The sequence below is a fragment of the Papio anubis genome, chromosome 5 (assembly GCF_008728515.1).
Source record: "Papio anubis isolate 15944 chromosome 5, Panubis1.0, whole genome shotgun sequence".
Lineage (NCBI taxonomy): Eukaryota > Metazoa > Chordata > Mammalia > Primates > Cercopithecidae > Papio > Papio anubis.
The window spans coordinates 172,079,807-172,102,792 of NC_044980.1; the positions used below are offsets into that span (position 1 = coordinate 172,079,807).

The 22,986-nt window shown below is 48.8% G+C and overlaps 1 protein-coding gene and 1 long non-coding RNA gene across 5 annotated transcripts in view; one reads left to right on the top strand and one right to left on the bottom strand.

The window, feature by feature from the left end:
* Positions 1-1,022: 1,022 nt before the first annotated feature.
* Positions 1,023-3,599, bottom strand: LOC108586563. Of its 2 annotated transcripts, none has more exons than XR_004183938.1 (3): positions 3,239-3,599; positions 1,746-1,941; positions 1,023-1,310 (listed from the first exon to the last, which is right to left on the bottom strand). It is a non-coding gene; the product is annotated as an uncharacterized LOC108586563 (long non-coding RNA). The 2 variants fall into 2 exon arrangements; XR_004183939.1 differs by lacking the exon at positions 3,239-3,599 and adding an exon at positions 2,571-2,844.
* A 3,724-nt stretch (positions 3,600-7,323) lies between these two features.
* The window catches only part of RUFY1 (RUN and FYVE domain containing 1), a 65,033-nt gene continuing 49,370 nt past the window's right edge, over positions 7,324-22,986 (top strand). The window contains exons 1-3 of one of the 3 annotated variants that reach the window (XR_002522900.2): positions 7,324-8,344; positions 17,953-18,126; positions 18,777-18,894. Coding sequence is in view for 2 of the 3 variants with exons in the window: in XM_021940065.2 (XP_021795757.1) it covers positions 8,041-8,344; positions 17,953-18,126; positions 18,777-18,894 (596 nt within the window). In the remaining variant the exon portion in view is untranslated. The remainder of the gene's footprint in view (positions 8,345-17,952; positions 18,127-18,776; positions 18,895-22,986) is intronic. The other 2 variants (XM_021940065.2, XM_021940064.2) reach the window with 2 other exon arrangements.

A 22,986-nucleotide genomic window follows, 5' to 3' on the forward strand; every position in this document is an offset into this window, starting at 1 on the left:
TGAGTCTGCCTGCATTGCCATGGGGCTCCAGGCAGGCTCTGCAGGAGGTGGGAGAGAAGCAGGTAGAGGAGGGATCCAGCAGGAAGAAGAGCAGAGCATTCTCCCTGGGAAGGGAGAAGGAAGGATGCACCTTTCATTTAACAGCTCAGTGTTCTAGGGACCGGAGGTGAGGTCGCACCTGCTGGTTCCACAGCGCCTGTCTCTGGCATGAGTTGTTTAGATGTCAGAAATGGTGAAAAGTTTGAGATTGTCCCAGCTGGTCCAGGAAAGGTAATGGGGGAGCTACAAAGCTTGTAGAAGGGCAGTCAGGACTGTCCTGTGCACAGGGGCTCCAGGGCACGTGAGCCAGACTGTGGCTAGGGCCAGGCCTCCCAGGAGTGACCCAGACCAGCCTTTTCTTTCTCATTCTCTCACCCTCTGAATTCAAAAGCTTAAATATGCCATGAAAGGTCCACCCAATAAGAAGAAAGTATTTGCCTCCTGGGCTCAGAAGTGGTATTAAGAAAACTGCAAATCTACTGACTGTGACAGAAAGCAAATCAGTGGCTGCTTGGGGTGGGGTGGGGTGGGGGGGGGGGGGGTGGGAGGGGCTGTAGGAAGGGATTCCAAAGAAGCACGAGGAAGCTTTGGGAGTAGTGCTACTCCTGGTCTTCGCTATGCTCATGGTTTTGCAGGTGCGTACGTGTGTCAAAATTGATCAAAAAAAAAATTTTTTTTGAGACGGAGTTTCACTCCTGTTGCCCAGGCTGGAGTGCAGTGGCACAATCTCGGCAGGCACCCACCACCACGCCTGGCTAATTTTTTGTAGTTTTAATAGAGACGGGGTTTCACCATGTTGGTCAGGCTGGTCTCGAACTCCTGACCTCAGGTGATCCACCCACCTCGGCCTCCCAAAGTGCTGGAAGTACAGGCATGAGCCACCTCGCCCAGCCTTGTTCTCTTGTATGTCAGTTACCCCTCCATGAGGCTGCTAAACATCCTCCCAGCACACACACACCTGCACACCCTCACGCAGTTTGCAAGGCAGTGGTTCAAGTTACACTTTAATCCCTCAAGCATGCTCATCTCGCTCTCCAAACCTGCCCTCTTGCAGGATCTACGGTTCTTCTAAGTGCCCTGGTCACAAGGCAGCTGGATCAACACTCAGAGGTACAGAGCAGGGCAGAGTGTGGTCCCTGCATCTGTCTCACCCCCACGATCTTGACACACAGAGACCTTCCCAGGAGCTATGACTTGAACTTCACAATCTGCAGGGCCCACCCAGGAGCCGTGTCCTCCTCACAGGCAATGGGATCCCCTCCTCTCTCCACCTGTGTGGGAAGATTGGAAACAAAACATAGAGAACATGGGAGGAAAACACTGAGGGGGTGGATGGGCCACACTTGAGGCTCCTCAGGACAGAGGGAAACGCTAAGGGGGTGGATGGGCCACACCTGAGGGTCCTCAGGACAGAGGGAAACGCTGAAGGGATGGATGGGCCACACCTGAGCGGCCCCAGGACAGAGGAAAACACTGAGGGGATGGACCACACCTGAGGGTCCCCAGGACAGAGGAAAACACTGAGGGGGTGGATGGGCCACACCTGAGCGGCCCCAGGACCAAGGGAAACACTGAGGGGGTGGATGGGCCACACCTGAGGGTCCCCAGGACAGAGGGAAACGCTGAGGGGGTGGATGGGCCACACCTGAGGGTCCTCAGGACCGAGGGAAACGCTGAGGGGGTGGATGGGCCACACCTGAGCGTACCAAGGACGGAGGGAAACACTGAAGTGATGGATGGGCCACACCTGAGGGTCCTCAGGACAGAGCGAGGGACGGCTGTTGTTGGGATGATAATTCCACATCTTGGGAGAACAAGAATTCCAGGTAGTTCTCTTCTCTCCAAACAGCGTGGTTATGAACTAGCTCTCACTCCAGGAGGCTTTAAAGCTTCAGATAACATCTGTAGTATAAAGAAAAACAGGTCAGCTGCCATGGCTCACACCTGTAGTCCCAGCACTTTGGGAGGCCAAGGTGGGAGGACCACTGAGGCCAGGAGTCTGAGACCAGCCTGGCAATGTAGCAACAGCCCATCTCTATAAATAATTTCAAAAATGTAAAAAAAAGAAAAAGAAATAGTGGTAACTGTCACAACATATTGTTACAAACAAAAATCTATACCAAGGTGAAAACAATTTTTTTTTTTTTTTTTTTTTTAACCAAAACGATGCCTCAGTCTAGGGAGCGGTGTTTCCTCTCCGGAAGCAGCTGAAGCCCTGAGCTGCTGTCCACAGGCGGACGGACTCTCCAGGAGCCCCCAGTGGGCCTCGGCCCCTCCACGTCAGCTCCTCTCTTGTCCCTCTGCTGGTCCACGGGGACCGCTGCAGCTGGCCAGGTCTCCTGGGAGTCAGAGGGGGCCGTGGGTTCCACCCCAGGGCCCACCTCATCAGCCCTGTGCTCTCACCATCTGAGCACCAGCCCAGAGGAAAAGGAGAAAGAAAGGGTGAGGCTGATCCCCCAAGCAAAACGGAAACGCCTCCACCTCCCACCCTCCAAAGCACCCAGCAGTGGATCCTGGCACCGGGGCCTCACAGGGAGTTTTCATCACAGCACAATCTACAACGTTCCCACGGCGCGCGAGTGGACGCTTCCTCAACACAGGAATGTCCGGCTGCCCCAAGGAATCTCTGGTAACGTCGAGATCTTTGAATAGGAGCAAGGGATCAAGGCTGATGGCATCTCTGAGGGCCTCAGTTTCCATCCATAATTTTATTAGCACAAAAGCTAGCGTTAAAAATATGTGTTAAAAATTGAGTCCAGGCGGGGCACAGTGGCTCATGCCTATAATCCCAGCCCTTTGGGAGGCCGAGGCGGGCAGATCACTTGACATCAGGAGTTTGAGACCAGCCTGGCCAACATGGTGAAACCGTTTCTACTAAAAATACAAACAATAGCCGGGTGTGGTGGCTCGTGCCTGTAGTCCCAGCTACTCAGGAGGCTGAGACAGGAAAATTGCTTGAACTGGGAGGCAGAGGTTGCAGTGAGCCAAGATGGCGCCACTGCACTCCAGCCTGGGCGACAGAGTGAGACTCTGTCTTAAAAAAAAAAAAAAAAAAAAAAAAAAGGTCCCATCTGAGAAAATAAACTGAATATTTAAGTAAATTTCAAATCTTTTTTGCCACATGGTATTTAGGGGTTTCTACTAACTGACTTGGATGTTAAAGGGCTGTTTTTGTGATCTCAAAGCCATTGCTGCTTACTTTGAACAAGCTGGACGTCTGGGGTACTTCAGAGCCAACTGTTTTCTCCCTGCAGCCTGCTCCTTGCTGCTGGTTCCGAGTCCCTGAATGAAATCTGGTATCTTCATGGCTTACCTACTTACGTTCAGGAAAAAAAAAGAAAAAAGAAAAAAAAATCCTCCAGTCATCTCCAACAACAACAGGTCTGATTTCAGTCATTAAACTGTGCAGTGTGATATCACAGTCAAATGGCCACACTGCATTGGAGAGCCAAGCATCCCCTTCCAGAACAGCCTGCCTGGGCACGGGCCACTATGCCTGGCTAATTTTTGTATTTGTAGTAGAGACGGGGTTTCACCATGCTGGCCAGGCTGGTCTTGAACTCCTGACCTCGTGATCCGCCTGCCTCGGCCTCCCAAAGTGCTGGGATTACAGGCATGAGCCATCGTGCCGGGCTGCTTTTCTTTTTCAAAGGTTTTCTTTATTTTTGCAATATCATTACTTGCGCTATTGACAAGTACCAAATGCACACTGTATAACTAAGTAAACCCAACCACCTAACAGCCCACTTCAACATATTCGACTGTTCAGAGCCCTGAATGACATCTTGATAAAGCATCAAAAGTTGTTTCCATAAAGATCTTCAAGGTGTTTGACTCTGAGCACATCTTGTCAGACGCCCATAAAGGAAGCTGACTCTCACTGGGTTCCAGGAATTACGTGGTTACATCCAGATCAGCCCATCTGACAAGTGGCAAATACCTGTGGAAAACCAATTAACTATGCTTCTCAGTTTACCCTGGAGGACGGTGGGGGGTGACGCAAAAGTTTGCTTGGAGCCTGCTTCAAGTTCCAGCTTCCTTGGAGTTAGTCCTATTACAATTTAAAACGCGCTAAAATCCACGCTTGTGCATGACATTCGTGTTTCTTCAGAACACGAGGCTAAGATAACATGGATATGATGGGATGATGGGCTGTTCACAGAGAAATCCCCGTCCAGGGCACACTCAGGCCTGGCGCCTGGCCTGGCCTCCCCTGACAGGAGGAAGGTTTCTCTGGGGGGTCCAAGGCGGCACAGGGGACCCACGGCGAGGAGCCTCTGGGGGGCTCAGCGAACCCAGCGTCCACTCAAGCTCGTCCCGCGCCTGCAATCCACGCGGTGCCGGGTGGGTGCGCGGGAGCCACATCAAAGTCCCCGCACCCCGCCAAGTGCCTGGGGCTCCCCGCCGCTGTCGAGGTCTGCAGAGCGGGTTTCTTGCAAATCGCATCCTTCAGCTGGAGGACCCCAGAAAGGCAGCGCTCCCGTCCAGAGGGTGCTGGTCCCGGACGCAGACCCGCTCCCGAATGCCCTGGGGTCGGGGCTTAAGGCCTGGGCGTGGCAGGAGCCTGGTTTCCTCACCGCGGTGCTCACAGCCGCTGCCTCTTCCCCGGGCGCCCGGTCTGAGGCCGCCGGGTCTGTGGACGCGGATCCGAGGCGGAGCTTCCCCAGGGCGGTCTCCGCTCCCAAGTCGCTCCTGAGGAGTCTTCTGCGTCCCGCCCTTTGTCCGCGCTGGTCTCATTCCACCTGCCCGCGGCCTTCAGGAGGGGCGGCTCTCTCCGGCTGCGGCGGCCCGGCGCTCGCCCCCCCTCGGCCGTCCTCGCCCCTCTCGCCCCTATCGCCGTCCTCGGGCCCCTCGCCCTCCTCCGGCTTCCCGCCCCTCCCCGGGGCTCTGCGCTTGCGTCGGAGGCGTCCTCTCCGGGGACCACGGGCGGGCGCTCCGCAGGCTGCAGTCAGCGCTGACTTCACCGGGCGAGGCCGGGCGAGGCGCTGGGCCCAGAGGTATGTTTGAAACGATTCGCGTATGTGAATCTACTTTTTGAATTGTAAATTGTATGAAACCTAAATACAAATCATGTATTTCTTATGAAAATTTCGTGTCTGAATTAGGAAGTGCTATCAATACAAAATATCAGATTTCAAAAACGTAGTGCAAAAACAGAAGGTGAAATATTTCATTCATGTTTATGTTGATAACATGTTGAAATGACACTACTTAGAACATATTGAATTAAATATCTTAAAATTCATTGCACATATTTCTTTACTTTTTTAAGTGGCTACTACAAACATTAATCACGTGTGTTCTTGCATTGTATTTCTACTGGACCGTGTGCTGTACAAGAAGATAGAAAAAGTATAAAAATTATCCAGTTCAGGCCAGGCGCAGTGGCTCACGCCTGTAATCCCAGCATTCTGGGAGGCTGAGGTGGGTGGATCACGAGGTCAGGAGATCCAGACCATCCTGGCTAACACAGTGAAACCCCGTCTCTACTAAAAACAGAAAAAATTAGCCAGCGTGGTGGCGGGCGCCTGTAGTCCCAGCTACTCGGGAGGCTAAGGCAGGAGAATGGCAGGAACCCGGGAGATGGAGCTTGCAGTGAGCTGAGATTCGGCCACTGCACTCCAGCCTGGGCGACAGAGCGAGACGCTGTCTCAAAAAAAAAAGAAAAAGGGCATTTTCCTACGTAAGCATAATCCATTATCACATTTAACAGAATTTACAGTAATTCCATAATGTTATCTAGAATATCTAGTCCATATTCAAAGTTCCCCAACTAAAAAAATGTCTTTCCCAGCAGATTGCTCTGATCTCATCAGGGTTGTTCTTGGGGTTTACAACAGGTGCTGTGTTAACTTCCTCCTTTCTCCTCTACATTTTCTGCAAACTAAAAGCTACATCTCAAGCTGTGCTGGCCAGTACGGTAGTCACTAGCCACATATAAATTTAAATTAACTGAAGTAAAATTCAGCTCCTCAGTCAGGCAAACCACATTTCAAGTGCTCAGTAGCTGCTTGTGGCCACTGGCTATCATACTGGACAGTGCAGAGGGAGAACATTCCCATCACCTCAGAGGGTTCTGTTGGACAGTGCTGCTCCACATACCTGATGTGTTTTTAAGCAAACTTTTTTTTTTTTTTTTTTCCCCTGAGACAGAGTCTCGCTCTGTAACCCAGGCAGGAGTGCAGTGGCACGATCTTGGCTCACTTCAACCTCCACTTCCCGGACTCAAGCAATCCTCTAGCCTCAGCCTCCCAAGTAGCTGGGATCACAGGTGCCAGCCACCACACCTGGCTAGTTTTTGTTTTTTGTAGAGACAGGGTTTCACCATGTTGCCCAGGCTGGTCTCTACTCCTGACTCAAAGCAATCTGTCCACCACGACCTCCCAAAGTCCTGAGACTACAAGCGTGAGCCACCATGCCCAGCCTAGGCAAATATTTTTGGCAAGAAAACGTCATATTGCATCATTCAGAAAATGATTTCACTGGCCGGACATGGTGGCGGACACCTGCAATCCTAGCACTTTGGGAGGTTGAGGTGGGCGGATCACTTGAGGCTAGGAGTTTGAGACCAGCCTGGTCAACATGGCGAAACCCTGTCTCTACTAAAAATACAAAAATTCCGAGTGTGGCGGCAGATGCCTGTAGTCCCAGCTTACGGGCTGAGGCTGGAGAATCGCTTGAACTGGGAGGCAGAAGTTGCAGTGAGCTGAGATTGTGCCATTCCACAAATTCCCAAAACACTCCTAGATGAAGTGGTATCTCTTCACTGAGAACTGGTCTTTCAGGGAACAGACATACCATGCAACCTAGTGAACTGGGCTGGACCAAGACAGGTCCAGGGAGCAGGTGGGCTTCTAAAGGGGCAGCACAGTTCATTCCCAAATTTGTTGCCATCAGGGAATATACCATGACTTACTAAACCTTCCAGTGATTCCAGAGAAAGCTAAAATCCAGATTCTTATGTGAGATCTTCTGATTTCTACATATCGGCAACAACTTTTAAGATTTTTAAACATTCTGGGAATCAAAACAGTTCTGCTGGTTTGGTGTGGCTCATGTTGCCTCAGTTTGCAAAGTGTTAAGTGCCAGTGACATTTTAGTGTTTTTTTTGAGACAGGGTCTCACTTTGTCGCCCAGCCTGGAGTGTAGCGGCCAGGATCTCCGCTCACTATGGGCTCGACCTCCTGGGCTCAAGCGATCCTCCCATTCTCAGCCCCCCAGGGAGCTAGGCGTGCAGCTGCCCGCCACAACGTCCGGCCTTTTTTTTTTTTTTTTTTTTTTTTGGTATTTTAGTAGAGATGGGGTTTCCTCCTGTTGGCCAAGCTGGTCAAAATTTTCCTTTGTATTTAGTGAAATCCCCTTCTTTTCCAAGTGAGGAAACACTGAGTGTATAGTGACTTAGCCAGGCCACATAGTTGGATACTAGAGATAGTAGTCACAATCGCTAACATCTGCCATGTGGTCCTTACTGCAAATCTTAGTTAATAATGAGGTCAGCTTTTTGTTATCCCACTTAACTAATTAATAGGAGAAGCCAGCTCTGATTTCCGGTCCACTATCGTGCACTCTTGCCAAGCCGTCATAGCCATTTAAAAAAACAAATTCCCGCTTTCCTGCCTCGCCTGTGCGTTTCCTTAGTTGCCCTTTCGGGGCTTGTTTTGATGAGTGCTGCAGAAAAATGACGAAGTGGAAAACATAGAACATGAAATGAAAATTTAAAAGAGGAAATGGTGTCACAAAGAAAACAACGGCCACGGAACCCCGCGAAGCGCCGCAGGGGGCACAACGGTCCTGGAAGAAAGTTCAAGAGGAACTTCCCCGCGAACACGTCCTGCCGGCGGCAGGGAATACGCACAGTTTTTATGTTATTGGACCTTCCCAAACCTTTCGAAGCTGAAGGAAGGCGAGGCGGGCGGTGAAGAGGAAGAAAAATCTCGCCTACCGAAGGGAAAGGCGGTGCCCGGCCGCGCCCACCCCGCTGGGTCACGTGACACGGTCAAGATGGCCGACGGGGAAGGCGGCTGCACTGCTGGGCGGGAGCTGGAGCCGGGGCTGGGGCCGGGGCCGGGGCCTGGGTCAGAGCTGGAGCCGGGAGAAGAGTTTGAAATCGTGGACCGAAGCCAGCTGCCCGGCCCGGGCGACCTGCGGAGCGCAACGAGGCCGCGGGCGGCGGAAGGCTGGTCGGCGCCCATCCTGACCCTGGCACGCAGGGCCACCGGGAACCTGTCGGCGAGCTGCGGGAGCGCGCTGCGCGCGGCCGCGGGGCTGGGCGGCGGGGACAGCGGGGACGGCACGGCGCGCGCAGGTAGGCTCGGGCCGGGTCTGTCCCGCGGCGGACCCGCGTGTCCCCGCTGGCCGCTGGCGCGGGCGCGGTGGGGGCCGGGCTGGGAGGGCGCCGGCCGGTCGGGGAGGTTACGCGAGCTGTTGGCCGGCGGACGGCGCCTGGCTGCGCGTGGGTCTTCACTCCGGCGGCCCAGCCGAGACCGCCCCCCGCAGCCCCGCGTGCCTGAGCGCGCTCCCGCTCCCGCGCCTCTATGCTCTCCCACTAACTAGCTGAAGGACGTGTGCGCGTCCGGGCTTCGAAACTCTGTAGTAACTCCACACACGGCACGGAGCCAGCACGGTTCTGCTTTTCAGCCGCTCAGTGCGGGAGTGGAGCGCTGGCGGGTGTCGGGAGGGCGTGGGCCCTGCGCGCAGCGGACCAGCGGCGCCTCCGCTCACCCCTGCCTGTGAGATGGGGATTTTAAAGTCACCCGATGATCTCTGAAAGACTTTTCAGCCCTTGTAATGAATAGAGTGCCAGCATATCAGTAATGGTAAGATTTTAACTTAGCCCTCCAACGCCAGACGTCCAGAGCTGTGCTATCCAATACAGCAGCACGCATATGTTTGTGTGTGTGTGTTTTTCTTTTTTGTTTTTATTTTTTTATTTTTTTTTTTGAGACCGAGTCTTGCTCTGTCGCCCAGGCTGGAGTGCAGTGGTGTGATCTCGGCTCACTGCCACCCCTGCCTCCTGGGTTCAAGCTATCCTCCCGCCTCAGCCTCCCGAGTAGCTGGGACTACAGGCGCCCACCACCATGCTCGGCGTGAGCCACCCCCCGACCCCGTATTTTTGGTAGAAACGGGGTTTCACCATCTTGGCAAGGCTGGTCTTGAACTCATGACTTCGTGATACACCTGCCTCGGCCTCCCAAAATGCTGGGACTACAGGCTTGAGCCACCGCCCGCAGCCGAATTCCTCAATTTCTAACTGAATCAAATTGAAATTGAGTACTTTTAAATTGAATTAAAAATTGAGTTCCTCGGCCGGGAGCGGTGGTTCACGCCTGTAATCGCAGCACTTTGGGAGGCCGAGGCGAGCGGATCACGAGGTGAAGAGATCGAGACCATCTTGGCCAACACGGTGAAACCCCGTCTCTACTAAAAATACAAAAAATTGGCTGGGCGTGGTGGCGGCGCCTGTAGTCCCAGCTACTCCGGAGGCTGAGGCAGGAGAATCGCTTGAACCCGGGAGGCGGAGGTTGCAGTGAGCCAAGATCGCGCCACTGCACTCCAGCCTGCGTGACAGAGCGAGACTCCGTCTCCAAAAAAACACAAAAGTGAGTTCCTCGATTACAGCGGCCACGTTTTAAGTGCTCAGTAGCCTGTGTGTAGCCAGTGGCTACTGTATGAGAGAGCACAGCATAGAACATTGCCAACTTCATAGAAAATGCTGGGACAGAGCTGAGGAAAGGTGGTGGTGCCTTCCAAGGAGCATCATAGCACACCCTTGAGGCCTCCTGATTCCTCCCCATCCACTGGTACCTTTGCTGTAGATGCACTGACCCCAGGTAGTGAATTGTGAGATTTGCAGTGGTCAAGAATGATTAATGAGTAAAGTTGAAAGGCTGACTGGTTTTGAGATCCTGGCAGTGGAAAGTAGTATTAGAGGGTGATGCTAGCCTGTGCAGCCCGGGAATCTACTTCCCTCTAGCTTGACACCTTTTCCGGAGATTTCCACACATCAGTGGATGCTGAATTGCATACTCATTGACAGTCAATACTGAAAGTCAAGGCATGGCATCCCCTGGAGGCCTCTTAGATATTTCGTGGCAGGAGTAAGCAAATAATAAATGTTAGTTCTTCCTTGATAGAATTTCTTTCCTTTTTTTTTTTTGAGACGGAGTCTCGCTCTGTTGCCCAGGCTGGAGTGCAGTGGCGCGATCTCGGCTCACTGTAAGCTCCACCTCCCGGGTTCACGCCATTCTCCTGCCTCAGCCTCCCGAGTAGCTGGGACTACAGGCGCCCACCACTACGCCCAGCTAATTTTTTTTGTATTTTAGTAGAGACGGGGTTTCACCGTGTTCGCCAGGATTCTCTCGATCTCCTGACCTCGTGATCCGCCCGTCTCAGCCTCCCAAAGTGCTGGGATTACAGACATGAGCCACCGCGCCAGGCCAGAATTTCTTTCCTTTAATGCAGAATCAAGGAAACAAAAAGATAAATGTGTCAGTACCTGGTACAGAATAGTAAGTGTTTGCTGAACAAATGCATATTTGAAAAATACCTGTTTTCCATCTATGGAAGTGATATAAACAATAGCCAACACTTATATTGTCCTTCAGAGGTGCCAGGCATTAGTCCTAAATCTGTACAAGTATTCATTTATTCCTCACAACAACCCTATATGATAGCAGGACTAACTTCATGGGTGTATGGTCAATGCAGGCTTTGATCACTCTGGTGGAAAGGGCCAGGCACTCAGAAGTATCCCATGCTTGAAATTCTTAATTTTATCTTTGAATTTGTGTTTTTTAAGTGAAGACCAATGGGACAGGTTCTCAGCTGCCCTGGCCCCCTAGAGCTGCCCTGGGGCTTCTCCCTAGCCTCTCTGATGCCACTCTTGCCCAGGCAGTGTTGGGATTGCACCCTCTGAATCTCAGGGCAGGGTGGCGGGTACCACAGCACATTAGGCAGGAAGTGGGCAGGGCCTCTCACCCATCCCATCCCTGCAGGGAAGTTGCAATCCATTAGGGCTGTAGTAAGGGGGAGTCTTGACTTCCGCGCTCTGCTCCAGGCCAGGAATTTTGCACTGAGCCTTGTAAATTCTGCAGATGGCGCAGGGTGATGAGTACCATTATTATCCCTGTTTTATAAAGAGGTAAACTGAATTAAAGAGAAGTAACTTCACCAACTGCAAAATGTCAATATACATACCCCATATGGATTTTTAGAAACTAGGCCAGGCATGGTGGCTCATGCCTGTAATCCCAGCATTTTGGGAGGCCAAGGTAGGTGGATCAGCTGAGGTCAGGAGTTCGAGACCAACCTGGCCAACATGGTGAAACCCCATCTCTACTAAAAAAAAATACAAAAATTAGCCGGGCGTGGTGGTGCGCACCTGTAATCCCAGTTACTCAGGAGGCTGAGACAGGAGAATTGCTTGAACCTGGGAGGTGGAGTTTGCAGTGAGCCGAGACCATTCCACTGCAAGACTGTCTCAAAAAATAATAATAATTAACTTGATTTAAGGAAAGTATTAATAACTGCAAAAATGGTGACCATGGCTTAAAAAGAGATGAAATCTGGGGAACTGCTGGGTAGAGCCATGTGGCTGGTCCTGAAGGTCACCAGGATTTGAAGCCATCAGGTAGGACAGGAGCAGAGGTGGGGAAGGGAAATGGGCCAAGGGCGGTATGCTCTGCAGTAACTCAAGAAAAACAGGTTGGGAGAAAGACAGTGACACCACTTCAGCCAGGCCCAGGCCCAAGGCTGACTCATGGTCTCTTTCCCCACTGATCTGCCTACACAAGCACTGTGGACAGGCAGGACTTTCAGAGGGAGCAGTTTAGGAGCAGAGATTGAATGTGAGCAGCACTCTTGCTGGCTAATATTTTTTCAATGGTAGAAGCTAAAGGAAATGCTGCAGAATGTTTTGAATACTTGTTTTAAAATGTCGGCCGGGCGCGGTGGCTCAAGCCTGTAATCCCAGCACTTTGGGAGGCAGGCGGAAGTGGATCTTGAGGTCAGGAGGTCGAGAGAGACCATCCTGGCTAACAGGGTGAAACCCGTCTCTATTAAGAAATACAAAAAAAAAAACTAGCCCGGGCCGAGGTGGCGCCTGTAGTCCCAGCTACTCAGGAGGCTGAGGCGAGATGTAGCGTGAACCAGGGGGCTGAGGAGCTTGCAGTGAGCTGAGATCCGGCCACACTGCACTCCAGCCTGAAGTGACAGAGGCGAGACTCATCTCAAAAAAAAAAATGTCCCGGTCAGGCACAGTAGCTCCATGGCCACCAGCACTTTGGGAGGCGAGGTGAGTGTGGATCACCTGAGGTGGGGAGTTGAGACCCTGACCAACATGGAGAAACCCGATGTCTACTAAAAATACAAAATTAGCCAGGTGTGGTGGCGCATGCCTGTAATCCCAGCTACTCAGGAGGCTGAGGCAGGAGAATCTCTTGAACGCGGGAGGTGGAGGTTGCAGTGAGCCAAGATCGCACCATTGCACTCCAGCCTGAGCAACAAGAGTGAAACTCCGTCTCAAAAGAAAAAAAAAAAAAAGGTTGTCCCATGTGGGGTCTGGTATGTGATTGCATTGTCCATAGGTGTCCTGTTTGGTTCTGGGGGATTTTTTTTTAAGGTAATAAGTGAACATGATTTTTAAAAATCAAACCATACAAAAGCACATTCGGACAGGCATGGTAGCTCATGCCTGTAATCCCAGCACTTTGGGAGGCTGAGGCAGGTGGATCACTTGAGGTCAGGAGTTTGAGACCAGCCTGGCCAACATGGTGAAACCCCGTCTCTACTAAAAATACAAAAATTAGATGGGCATGGTGGCACACACCTGTAATCCTAGCTACTCGAGAGACTGAGGCAGGAAAATTGCTTGAAACCTGGAGGCAGAAGTTGCAGTGAGCCAAGATCGCGCCACTGCGCTCCCGCCTGGGCAACAAGAGTGAAACTCTGTCTCAAAAAAAAAAAAAAAAAGGGCAAATACTAAATCCTCCTTCCCAGAAATCTTCCCCAGTACTATTGTATCTTTGAGCTTTTCTGCACATCACACATGTGCCTTCCTCTCTCGACACTGGCTGTTTCCACACAAACAACAGGATGTACCCACAAGGAATACATCTTGCTTTTCAGAGAAATGCTTCCTAAAGGATGAGTAACAACCATGCGTGTTTTAAGAATTAACATGCTGGCGGGGTGCAGGTGGCTCACGCCTGTAATCCCAGTACTTTGAAAGGCCAACGAGAGAGGATTGCTTGAGCCCAGGCAAGCAATGGGCTTGTCACTTATTGCCAGTCAAGAGACTGGCCTGGCAATTTATTTAGCAATTCAGTAGGTGTAGAACTTCGTGATATTCTGTGTGTCATGTTGAACTATTATTAATGAAACTTAGAGATGTGAATGGTTTGGCCAAGGTCATAAAGCCAGTACAATTGAGAGATGAAACCGCTAAAAGATCGTCCCAGGTTTAATTTTCCATGCCTCTAACTTGAGTACTAATGGGAACAGGTCACCCGTAGTAGAGGATGTATGAGATGGCAAAACACTGCCAGCAGCACTTCCAGAGACAGCACCACTCAGCGCTGATTGCCTAGAACACTGGTCTTAACATTTTTTGCTCATGTAACCCCCTAAGCAAACTGCCTTTTTTCTTCTTCTTTTTTTTTTTTTTTTTTTTTGAGCCAGAGTTTCACTCTTGTCACCCAGGCTGGAGTGCAGTGGCGCGATCTCGGTTCACTGCAACCTCTGCCTTCCAGGTTCAAGCGATTCTTCTGCCTCAGCCTCCCAAGTAGCTGGGACTACAAGCATGCACCACCACGCCCAGATAATTTTTTGTATTTTTAGTAGAGACAGGGTTTCACCACATTGGCCAGGCTGGTCTTGAACTCCTGACCTCAAGTGACCTGCCCGCCTCAAGTGATATGCCCGCCTTGGCCTCCCAAAGTGCTGGGATTACAGGCATGAGACACTGCTCTCAGCTGAAAACTCCACCTTTTAAAGTTAATGTATAAGATTCTTCATCATATTTCAAAGTTGCTCAGAATTCATTTTCTGGCATAGTGTAAATATTGACTTTTTAAAATAAAACTGTTACATTGTGTTTTGAAATGTATCAAGTGGTATGTAAATACCTTAATGAATTGATAATTACCACCATCCATCTTTAAAATAGGAAGTTATTTAATATTTGAAAATTTTACATTTTCCTTTTATTCATTAAACTTGCATTTCCATTCCACTTCTTCCATAGAATTAATGTAATAGATTTGTATGTTTTTAAAAGTGTTATTGGTCATCCTATAAGTCTCAGCAAAAAGTATGTAAATAAGTTAAAGTTTAATAAATTTTTATTATGACTAAAGCTCTAAGTGTATAAAAAATTTTTTTCTGGAGTGAATTATTAAGTTTATTAGTAATGCTACATTGGTAACAGGAACATAAATATAATTTTTATAAAAAATTATACATAAATTTTTCTTGAATTGCATTTTTTTTTTGAGACAGGGTCTCATTCTGTTGCCCAGCCTGGAGTGCAGTGGCGCAATCTCGGCTCACTGCAAACTACGCCTCCTGGGTTCAAGCGATTCTCCCACCCTCAGCCTCCCCAGTAGCTGGGACTACAGGTGTGTGCCAGCACGCCCAGCTAATTTTTGTATTTTTAGTAGAGACGGGGTTTTACCATGTTGGCCAGGCTGATCTCGAACTCCTGACCTTGTGATCCACCTGCCTCAGCCTCCCAAAGTGCTGGGAGTACAGACATGAGCCACCGCGCCCAGCCAATGAATTGCATCTCTTAATGAGATGAATGGTGTTGGTTTTTGTTATTAGCGTAAATCTGTAGACAAATACATATGATTTACTGCTAAAGTGTGATAGAATTCAGCACCAGTTTTAGTCCTGTTTTTTGTTTGTTTGTTTTAGTAATGTTGGTCATCTCTGAACTCTTTCCAAGTTATATGCCCCAAATCACACTGATCTAATGCCAAAAATTATTTTTTGTTCCCTTATTTTCATTCAAAGCAAATAACTGAAAATTACCTGACCTGCAGCCTAATCATATTAAGGAAATTTCTCAACTTTTGGGAGTTACCAAAAAAAAATTTTACCAAGACTTACCAAGTGTGAGTCAGGCACGGTGGCTCACGCCTGTAATCCCAGCACTTTGGGAGGCTGAGGTGGGTGGATCGCCTGAGGTCAGGAGTTCAAGACCACCCTGGGCAACATAGTGAAACCCTGTCTCTACTAAAAATACAAAAAATGAGCTGGGCATGGTGGCGGGTGCCTGTAATCCTAGCTACTGGGGAGGCTGAGGCAGAAGAATCTCTTGAACCCAGGAGGCGGAGGTTGCAGTGAGCCAAGATCGCACCATTGCACTCCATCCTGGGCAACAAAAGCAAAAGTCCGTCTCAAAAAAAAAAAAAAAGACTTATCAAGGGATCATTTCACGTCTTATTCTTTCACTTAGGCACTTTGTTTAACCCAGAATACTCAGAATGGTTGCAGACATCTGAATATTGCTTATTTCATTCACCTTTGCCAATGTATTGCCAATACAATACTTTTTGACAAAAATACTTTTAGTTTATCATGTATTTCAAATCCATTTTCATCAAAAACTTAGCTGCAGTTTGGGCTCGTTTAATTTATGGAAAATGGCCATCAAGCTAATGGCACATCTTAGGGTTGTGGATAGCGACTGGTTGAACATAATTACATAGATTTGTGGGGAGAAAAATTTAACTTTCTAAATTCAGGATACCCAAGCAGAGGGTTAGAGACCACCCCTCTGCCCCAAGCCCAAGCTTAACTAAATACCATAAAGCAGTAAAAGATCAGTCTTCACGTTTTCGGTTACTTAATCATCAAGGGCGACTCCCCCTCCATTCGGTGTGTGGAACCTAGTGCACCCCAGGTCACTGTATCAAGAGGAAGACAGGTTATGGAGTGAGTTGGCCTTCTTTAGAGGGAGGAGAAAGAGTGCCTGTGAAACTTGAAAATCTGGCAATTGAGTTCCTTAAAACATCTGGGCATACCTAGCTTTGGCAAGACTGCTGTATATGTATTCCAATTTCAAGACCACTAGATTATAGAACTGGGCTTGGTGTCTTTAAGGATAGATTTTTTACAAATTGCTTTTATGGTTATTGCTCTCTTCAGAGTTTCTCCCTTCTCTTGATGAAGTTTTACAACTTTTATTTCCTTTGCCAATCATCCATTAAAGTTTTAAAATTTATAAATGTAATACATAGGCTTCTCTCGAAGTATAAAAATAATTATACTGGCCTGACGCGGTGGCTCGCGCCTGTAATCTTAGCACTTTGGAACACCCAGGTGGGCGGATCACCTGAGGTTGGGAGTTCAAGACCAGCCTGACCGACATGAAGAAACCCCGTCTCTACTAAAAATACAAAATTAGCCGGGCGTGGTGGCACACACCTGTAATCCCAGCTACTCGGGAGGCTGAAGCAAGAGAATCGCTTGAGTTCAGGAGGCGAAGGTTGCAGTGAGCCGAGATCACGCCATTGCACTTCGGCTTGGGCAACAAGAGTGAAACTCCATCTCAAAAAAAAAAAATTATACCGCGCCCAACCAAATGCTTTACTTAACCCACTTTTAACCCTCTCCATAACCAAGGTGAAATGCTTAGGCTGTTTCTTCTTGCCCGTGAGTTCTCCCCCTACCTTCTTGGGTTTTGCTGAGATAATTTTGAATTTTTAGTCCCAGGATGTCTCAATATTTATTTAAGACCTTTACTACAAGTTCACGGCCATAATATTATCGTTCTTTTAGATTTAACTGCAGTTAACTATAAAAATATAGTACGTATAAATATGCTCTTTAATTGTCCATATTAATCAATGCTGGTGAAATAAAACAGGTAAACAAAGGATTAATATCCAAAATATGCAGGTCAGTAACACAAAGGCAAGCAATTCACAGAAGAAATAGTAGGAGACAATAAAGAGACGTTATTTAACCTCAGTAGTAATTGGACAGCTGCAAACCAAAAACAATACGATCCCCCGCCCCCAATCCCATTGGTAAATATTTCGAACGGGGTTTTCCTGCCAGGACTCTTACTTTGGGATCTAAACTTTTCGTTTCTAGGATACCAGCTTACTGGGTTTAAGAGAACGTTTGGCCTGCACATATAAATATCTGATGATAATTGCAGACAGTCTTTATTATACCCTCAAAACAGTGCGACAAGGTAATGGGAGTTGAAATGGAATTCTCTGAATTCATTTGACTCCAAGGGAAGTGTGCGTAAAACCTAAAATTGTCCACTAGTAGCGGACGAAAGATTGGCAACAACAATTTGAGCCTGGAACTGGGGGGAAGATGCTTCCCTGCAGGCACCCGGCTGGCACCATCCCGCAAGAGAGAAGGCTGGAAAAGCCTTCTGGGCGGGGTGTGCATCCGCCCCCGTGCGGGCCAGAGGATGCAAAATGGCGCCCACTAGCTCCGTAGGCGTGGCCTTGAGCTGGACTCGCCCAATAGGAATGTCTGGGGGCGGGACGCTTTCCCAGCACGCCTTCTTAAGAGCTTGGGGCAGGGCTTCCTGTAGGTAGCGCCCTTCCATTGGTCGAAAACGGAACCGAGGTTGCGGGAGCAGCCAAACGCGGCGAGTCTTGCTAGAGCCGTCGCCGTAGCAACGCGCGGAGCCGCCTGGGAGAGGCCTCTGGAGCAGGAGGCCGAGTGGCTCTTCTGACCCGAGGCCCCGCTGTCCAGCTGGCGGGCTATGGCCTCTAGGGATCAGGGACTACTTACCTGCGAAGCCCGGTTATCCGCCCGCCAGCACGTCCGTTCCCTAAGCAGACCGCCTGGCCTGTTGCCGGACCCGTCTTCTCACCGTGGCCCGGAGTCTGACCTCCCCACACTCAGTCCACTAACGAAGCTATCCCTGCACCTGCCCCACAGCGTCTAAGTGCCAGATGATGGAGGAGCGTGCCAACCTGATGCACATGATGAAACTCAGCATCAAGGTCTTGCTGCAGTCGGCTCTGAGCCTGGGCCGCAGCCTGGATGCGGAGCATGCGCCCTTGCAGCAGTTCTTTGTGGTGATGGAGCACTGCCTCAAACACGGGCTGAAAGGTGAGCCTGAGGGGGCGTTGGGGAGCGTGAAAGTTCGGGCTGGGTGTTTGCTCAGCATTTTCTCATCAGTGCCAGACATCGTTCTAGGTGCTGAAATGCCAGCAGTGGACAGAACAGACAAGGCTCCTGTCCTCAGAAGCGACGTTCTAGAGCAGCGCTGGACAATAGAAATATCATGCAAGCTACATAGGCAGTTTTAAATTTTCTAGTAGCCAGGTTTCTTTAATAGTGTTAGATGAGGCCGGGCGCCGTGGCTCACGCCTGTAATCCCAGCACTTTGGGAGGCCGAGGCGGGCGGATCACGAGGTCAGGAGATGGAGACCAGCCTAGCCAACATGGTGAAACCCCGTCTCTACTAAAAATACAAAAAATTAGCCTGGTGTTGTGGTGGGCACCTGTAATCCCAGCTACTCAGGAGGCTGAGGCAGAGAATTGCTTGAACCCGGGAGGCAGAGGCTGTAGTGAGCTGGGATCGCCCACTGCACTCTAGCCTGGGCGATAGAGCAAGACTCCATCTCAAAAAAAAAAAGGATTAAGCAGTGAAGTTTAGCAGCTTTCACTTTCACTTGGCTTTTGGGGGAGAGGCTGTGGGTCCCTGAAGAAATTTTGCAACCCGTTCTTATGAATAACACTTTTGTTTTTCCTTTTAGTTAAGAAGAGTTTTATTGGCCAAAATAAATCTTTCTTTGGTCCTTTGGAGCTGGTGGAGAAACTTTGTCCAGAAGCGTCAGATATAGCGACTAGTGTCAGAAATCTTCCAGAATTAAAGTGAGTGAGTAGTTATGCCGATTTGATGATTTTTAAAACTCCTTCGTATTTACTCATTTCTCAATTCCTTGCTGATGAAGCCCTTTCTAATTGGAAAGAGCTCTGCTGCTCATTATCCACATGATCTCGAGCAGGATTTGACTCTCTCTGAGCCTCAGTTTCCTTTTCTTTAAAATGGGGACAGTGATTCCTGCTTGCCACACAAGCCAAATAGGTTGAAAAGGTGTTGTCAACCAAAGGGCACTCAGGAGGAAAAGGAACTACTGATACACTCCTGGAATCACTGCTTCAGACACAGGTGGGCAGTTTTCTGAATAATACATTTTGGGCCAGATTGAAGATTCCAGGCCAAGGGACATTTGTAATTTGTTAGAGTGGGACTAACAAATTATTGCCATGTCTGGATTTGTCCTTGGGATCGCTATGCTTAGGCTCAAAATCAAAAACAGGCCAGAACACAAATAAGTCATCTTCATGGAATGTGGCATCTAGAAAGGCTCTTAGGGATCCTTGAGCCAATGCAAAAGAACCCTCTGCACAGTTTCCCAGACGGGACTGGACTGTTCAGCGTTTATTTGACCCTTCTCCTAGGGAGCCAGCCTATTCCATTTCCAGAGAATAATAACAGTCACTGCCCTCAGGGCCTGCTCTATGACAGGCATTGTGCTGAGAACATTCCTTTTCATTATCTCATTTAATCCTCCACAGCTGTCCTCTAGGATCGCTGTTAGTGTCCTCATCTACAAGTGTGGGAACTGATTAGAGTGGTTAAGTAACTTGCCCGAGATGCCTCAGCAGGTGAGTGATGGAGCAGGAAGAAGACACGGGTCTGTTAGGCCCTGAAACCCTCTAAATCCCATGAAACTCCATTGCTGCCAAGTCCTGTGCATTTTTCTCAAGGTTGGATTTAAACCTTCTATGCAAATTCTGCCTGCCCGGCCTACGTCGCATATATTTAAAGCCTTTTGCACCTGCCAACCTTTCAAATGTTTATTTAATGACCCTTTTTTTTTTTTTTTTTTTTTTGAGAAGGAGTCTCACTCTTGCCCCGGCTGGAGTGCAGTGGCGCAATCGCAGCTCACTGCAACCTCCGCTTCCTAGGTTCAAGCGATTCTCATGCCTCAGCCTCCTGAGTAGCTGGGACTACAGGTGCGTGCCACCACACCCAGCTAATTTTTGTACTTTTTGTAGAGACGGGGTTTCGCCATGTTAGCCAGGGTAGTCTCAAACTCCTGACCACAGGTAATCCACCCGCCTTGGTCTCCCAAAGTGCTGGGATTACAGGTGTGAGACATCACGCTTGGCCTTAATGACCTTTTGCATGAGCCTCTCAAGTCTATTGCCATGCTTCTTCAGTTGTTCTTCATGTGGTACAATTTCTCATACCCTTCCTGCCCAGCTCGCTCACTCTCTCAAGAGTAAAGTACCTACACAGACAGTGTCCTGATGGTTTCTTTTTTTTTTTTTTTTTTTTTTTTTTTTGAGATAGAGTTTCGCTCTTGTTGCCCAGGCTGGAGTGCAGTGGTGCAATCTCAGCTCACTGCTACCTCTGCCCCCTGGGTTCAAGCGATTCTACTGCCTCTGCGCCTCCCAAGTAGCTTAGGTTACAGGTTCCTGCCACCAGGCCGAGCTAATTTTTGTATTTTTAGTACAGATGGGGTTTCACCATGTTGGCCAGGCTGGTCTCAAGCACCTGACCTCAGGTGATTCGTCTGCCTCAGCCTCCCAAAGTGCTGGGATTACAGGCGTGAATCACTGTGCCCGGCCATTTTTTTTTTTTTTTTTTTTTAGACAGGGTCTCTCTGTCATCCAGGCTGGAGCGCAGTGGTGGTGCAGTCTCTCAGCTCACTGCAACCTTCACCTCCCAGGCTCAAGTGATCCTGCCACCTTGGCCTCCCAAATAGCTGGAACTATAGGCTGAGGCAGGAGAATGGCCTGAACCCAGGAGGCGGAGGTTGCAGTGAGCAGAGATCACGCCACTGCACTCTTGCCTGGATGACAGAGTGAGACTCCATCTCAAAAAAAAAAATCATCTGCACTTTGACCCAGCAATTCCACTTACGTGCATTTTATCCTACGCATGTAACACATGAAAATGACACATGTACAGAATGATCTATTGCAGTCGTTATTTCTAACAGGAGATTAGAACCACCCTAGTTTTTTTTTAACCCAGCTAAATAAATTATGGTGCTGTCCAACAGTGACACACTAAAGCTGTAAAAAAAAGTGAAGTCCTCTGTGTACTGATATGGAAAGATTTTCAAGATGACAGATACTCAGCAAAATAAGCAGGTTAAGAACTGCATGTAAAACGTTAAATTTTTTTGTAAAAAGGGAGAGAATATATTTGGTACTAGTTTTCATGTGTAGAGACATGTTTTGGAAATGAACTTAAAGAACACTATATTAATGTATAGGGAAGGCGGGTGGGGAGGTGGAGGACAAGGAGACAGGTATATGCCTTTTAATACTTTCTAGGTTTCTTTTTTTTTTTTTTTTTTTTGAGACAGAGTCTCACTCTATCTGCCAGGCTGGAGTGCAGTGGTGCAGTCTCGGCCCACTGCAGCCTTTACCTCCCAGGTTCAAGTGATTCTCGTGCCTCAGCTTCCTGAGTAGCTGGGATTACAGGCATGAGCCACCACCCCCAGCTATGTTTTGCATTTTTTGTTGAGATGGACTTTTACCATATTGGCCAGGCTAGTCTCAAACTCTTGACCTCAGGTGATCCACCTCCCTCGGCCTCCCAAAGTGCTGGGATTACAGGCGTGAGCCACCGCGCCCGGCCTACAATATCATTTTTTAAATGGCCAAGTCGTATTCTGTTGTATGTCTAATTTTGTTTAACCCCCCTTGTGGCTGTCTTCAAATTCTTGTTACCACAAACCGTGATAATGATGTGGTGACCGCCCGGAAACATACATCTTTGTGTCCATCTTCAGTTATTTCTCTAGGATGTATTACTAAATGTAGAATTTTGGTAACCTGTTGTCATCAAATTGCCACTAGAAAGTTGCACAGTTGACCAGGCACAGTGACTCACACCTGTAATCCCAACACTTTGAGAGGCTGAGGCGGGAAGAATGCTTGAGCCCAGGAGTTTGAAACCAGCCTGGACAACATGGCAAAACCCCATTGCTACAAAAAAAAAACAAAAAAACAAACAAAAAAAACATTAGTTGGGTGTAGTAGCGCGTGTCTCAGCTACTCCAGAGGCTTAACACAGGATTATCACTTGAGCCTGGGAGTTCTAGGCTGCAGGGAGCCATGATCATGCCATTGCTCAGCAGCATGGACAACTGAGCAAGACCCTATCTCCAAAAAAAAAAGGAAGTTGTAAAGTTTACAGTCTCACCAAGCAGCACTTGAGAAGCCTTTATTCTTTTAATGTTTAATGCAGGCCTGTTCTTTCTTTCTTTTCTTTTTTTTTTCCTCTTCTTTCTTTTTTGCTTCTCTGGAGATAATGCTAGAATACAGAAAAATTACACCTTCAAGACTGGGGCTGGGCGCAGTGCCTCACGCTTGTAATCCCAGCACTTTGGGAGGCCAAGGTGGGCGGATCACTTGAGGTCAGGCATTCGAGACTAGCCTGGCCAACATGGTAGATGGTAGAAACCCCATCTCCACTAAAAATACAAGAATTAGCTGGGCGTGGTGGCAGGTGCCTGTAATCCTAGCTACTTGGGAGGCTACGGCAGGAGAATTGCTTGATCCCTTGAGGTAGAGGATGCAATGAGCTGAGATCACAATGGTGAGCCAGGATTGTGCCACTGCACTCCATCCTGGGTGACAGAGTGAGACTCCATCTCAAAAAAAAAAAAAAAAATTGGTTCCACAACATTGTGAATGTACTTAACACTACTTAACTGTAAGATTAAAAATGGTTAAGATGGTAAATTTTATGTTCTGTGTATTTTACCACAATAATAAAACATAAAATTGTACCTTTAAGGCCAGATGCAGTGGCTCATGCCTGTAATCGCAGCACTTTGGGAGGCCAAGCCAGTCTGATCACTTGAGGCCAGGAATTTGAGACCAGCCTGGCTAACATGACAAAGCCCTGTCTCTACTGAAAACACAAAAATTAGCCAG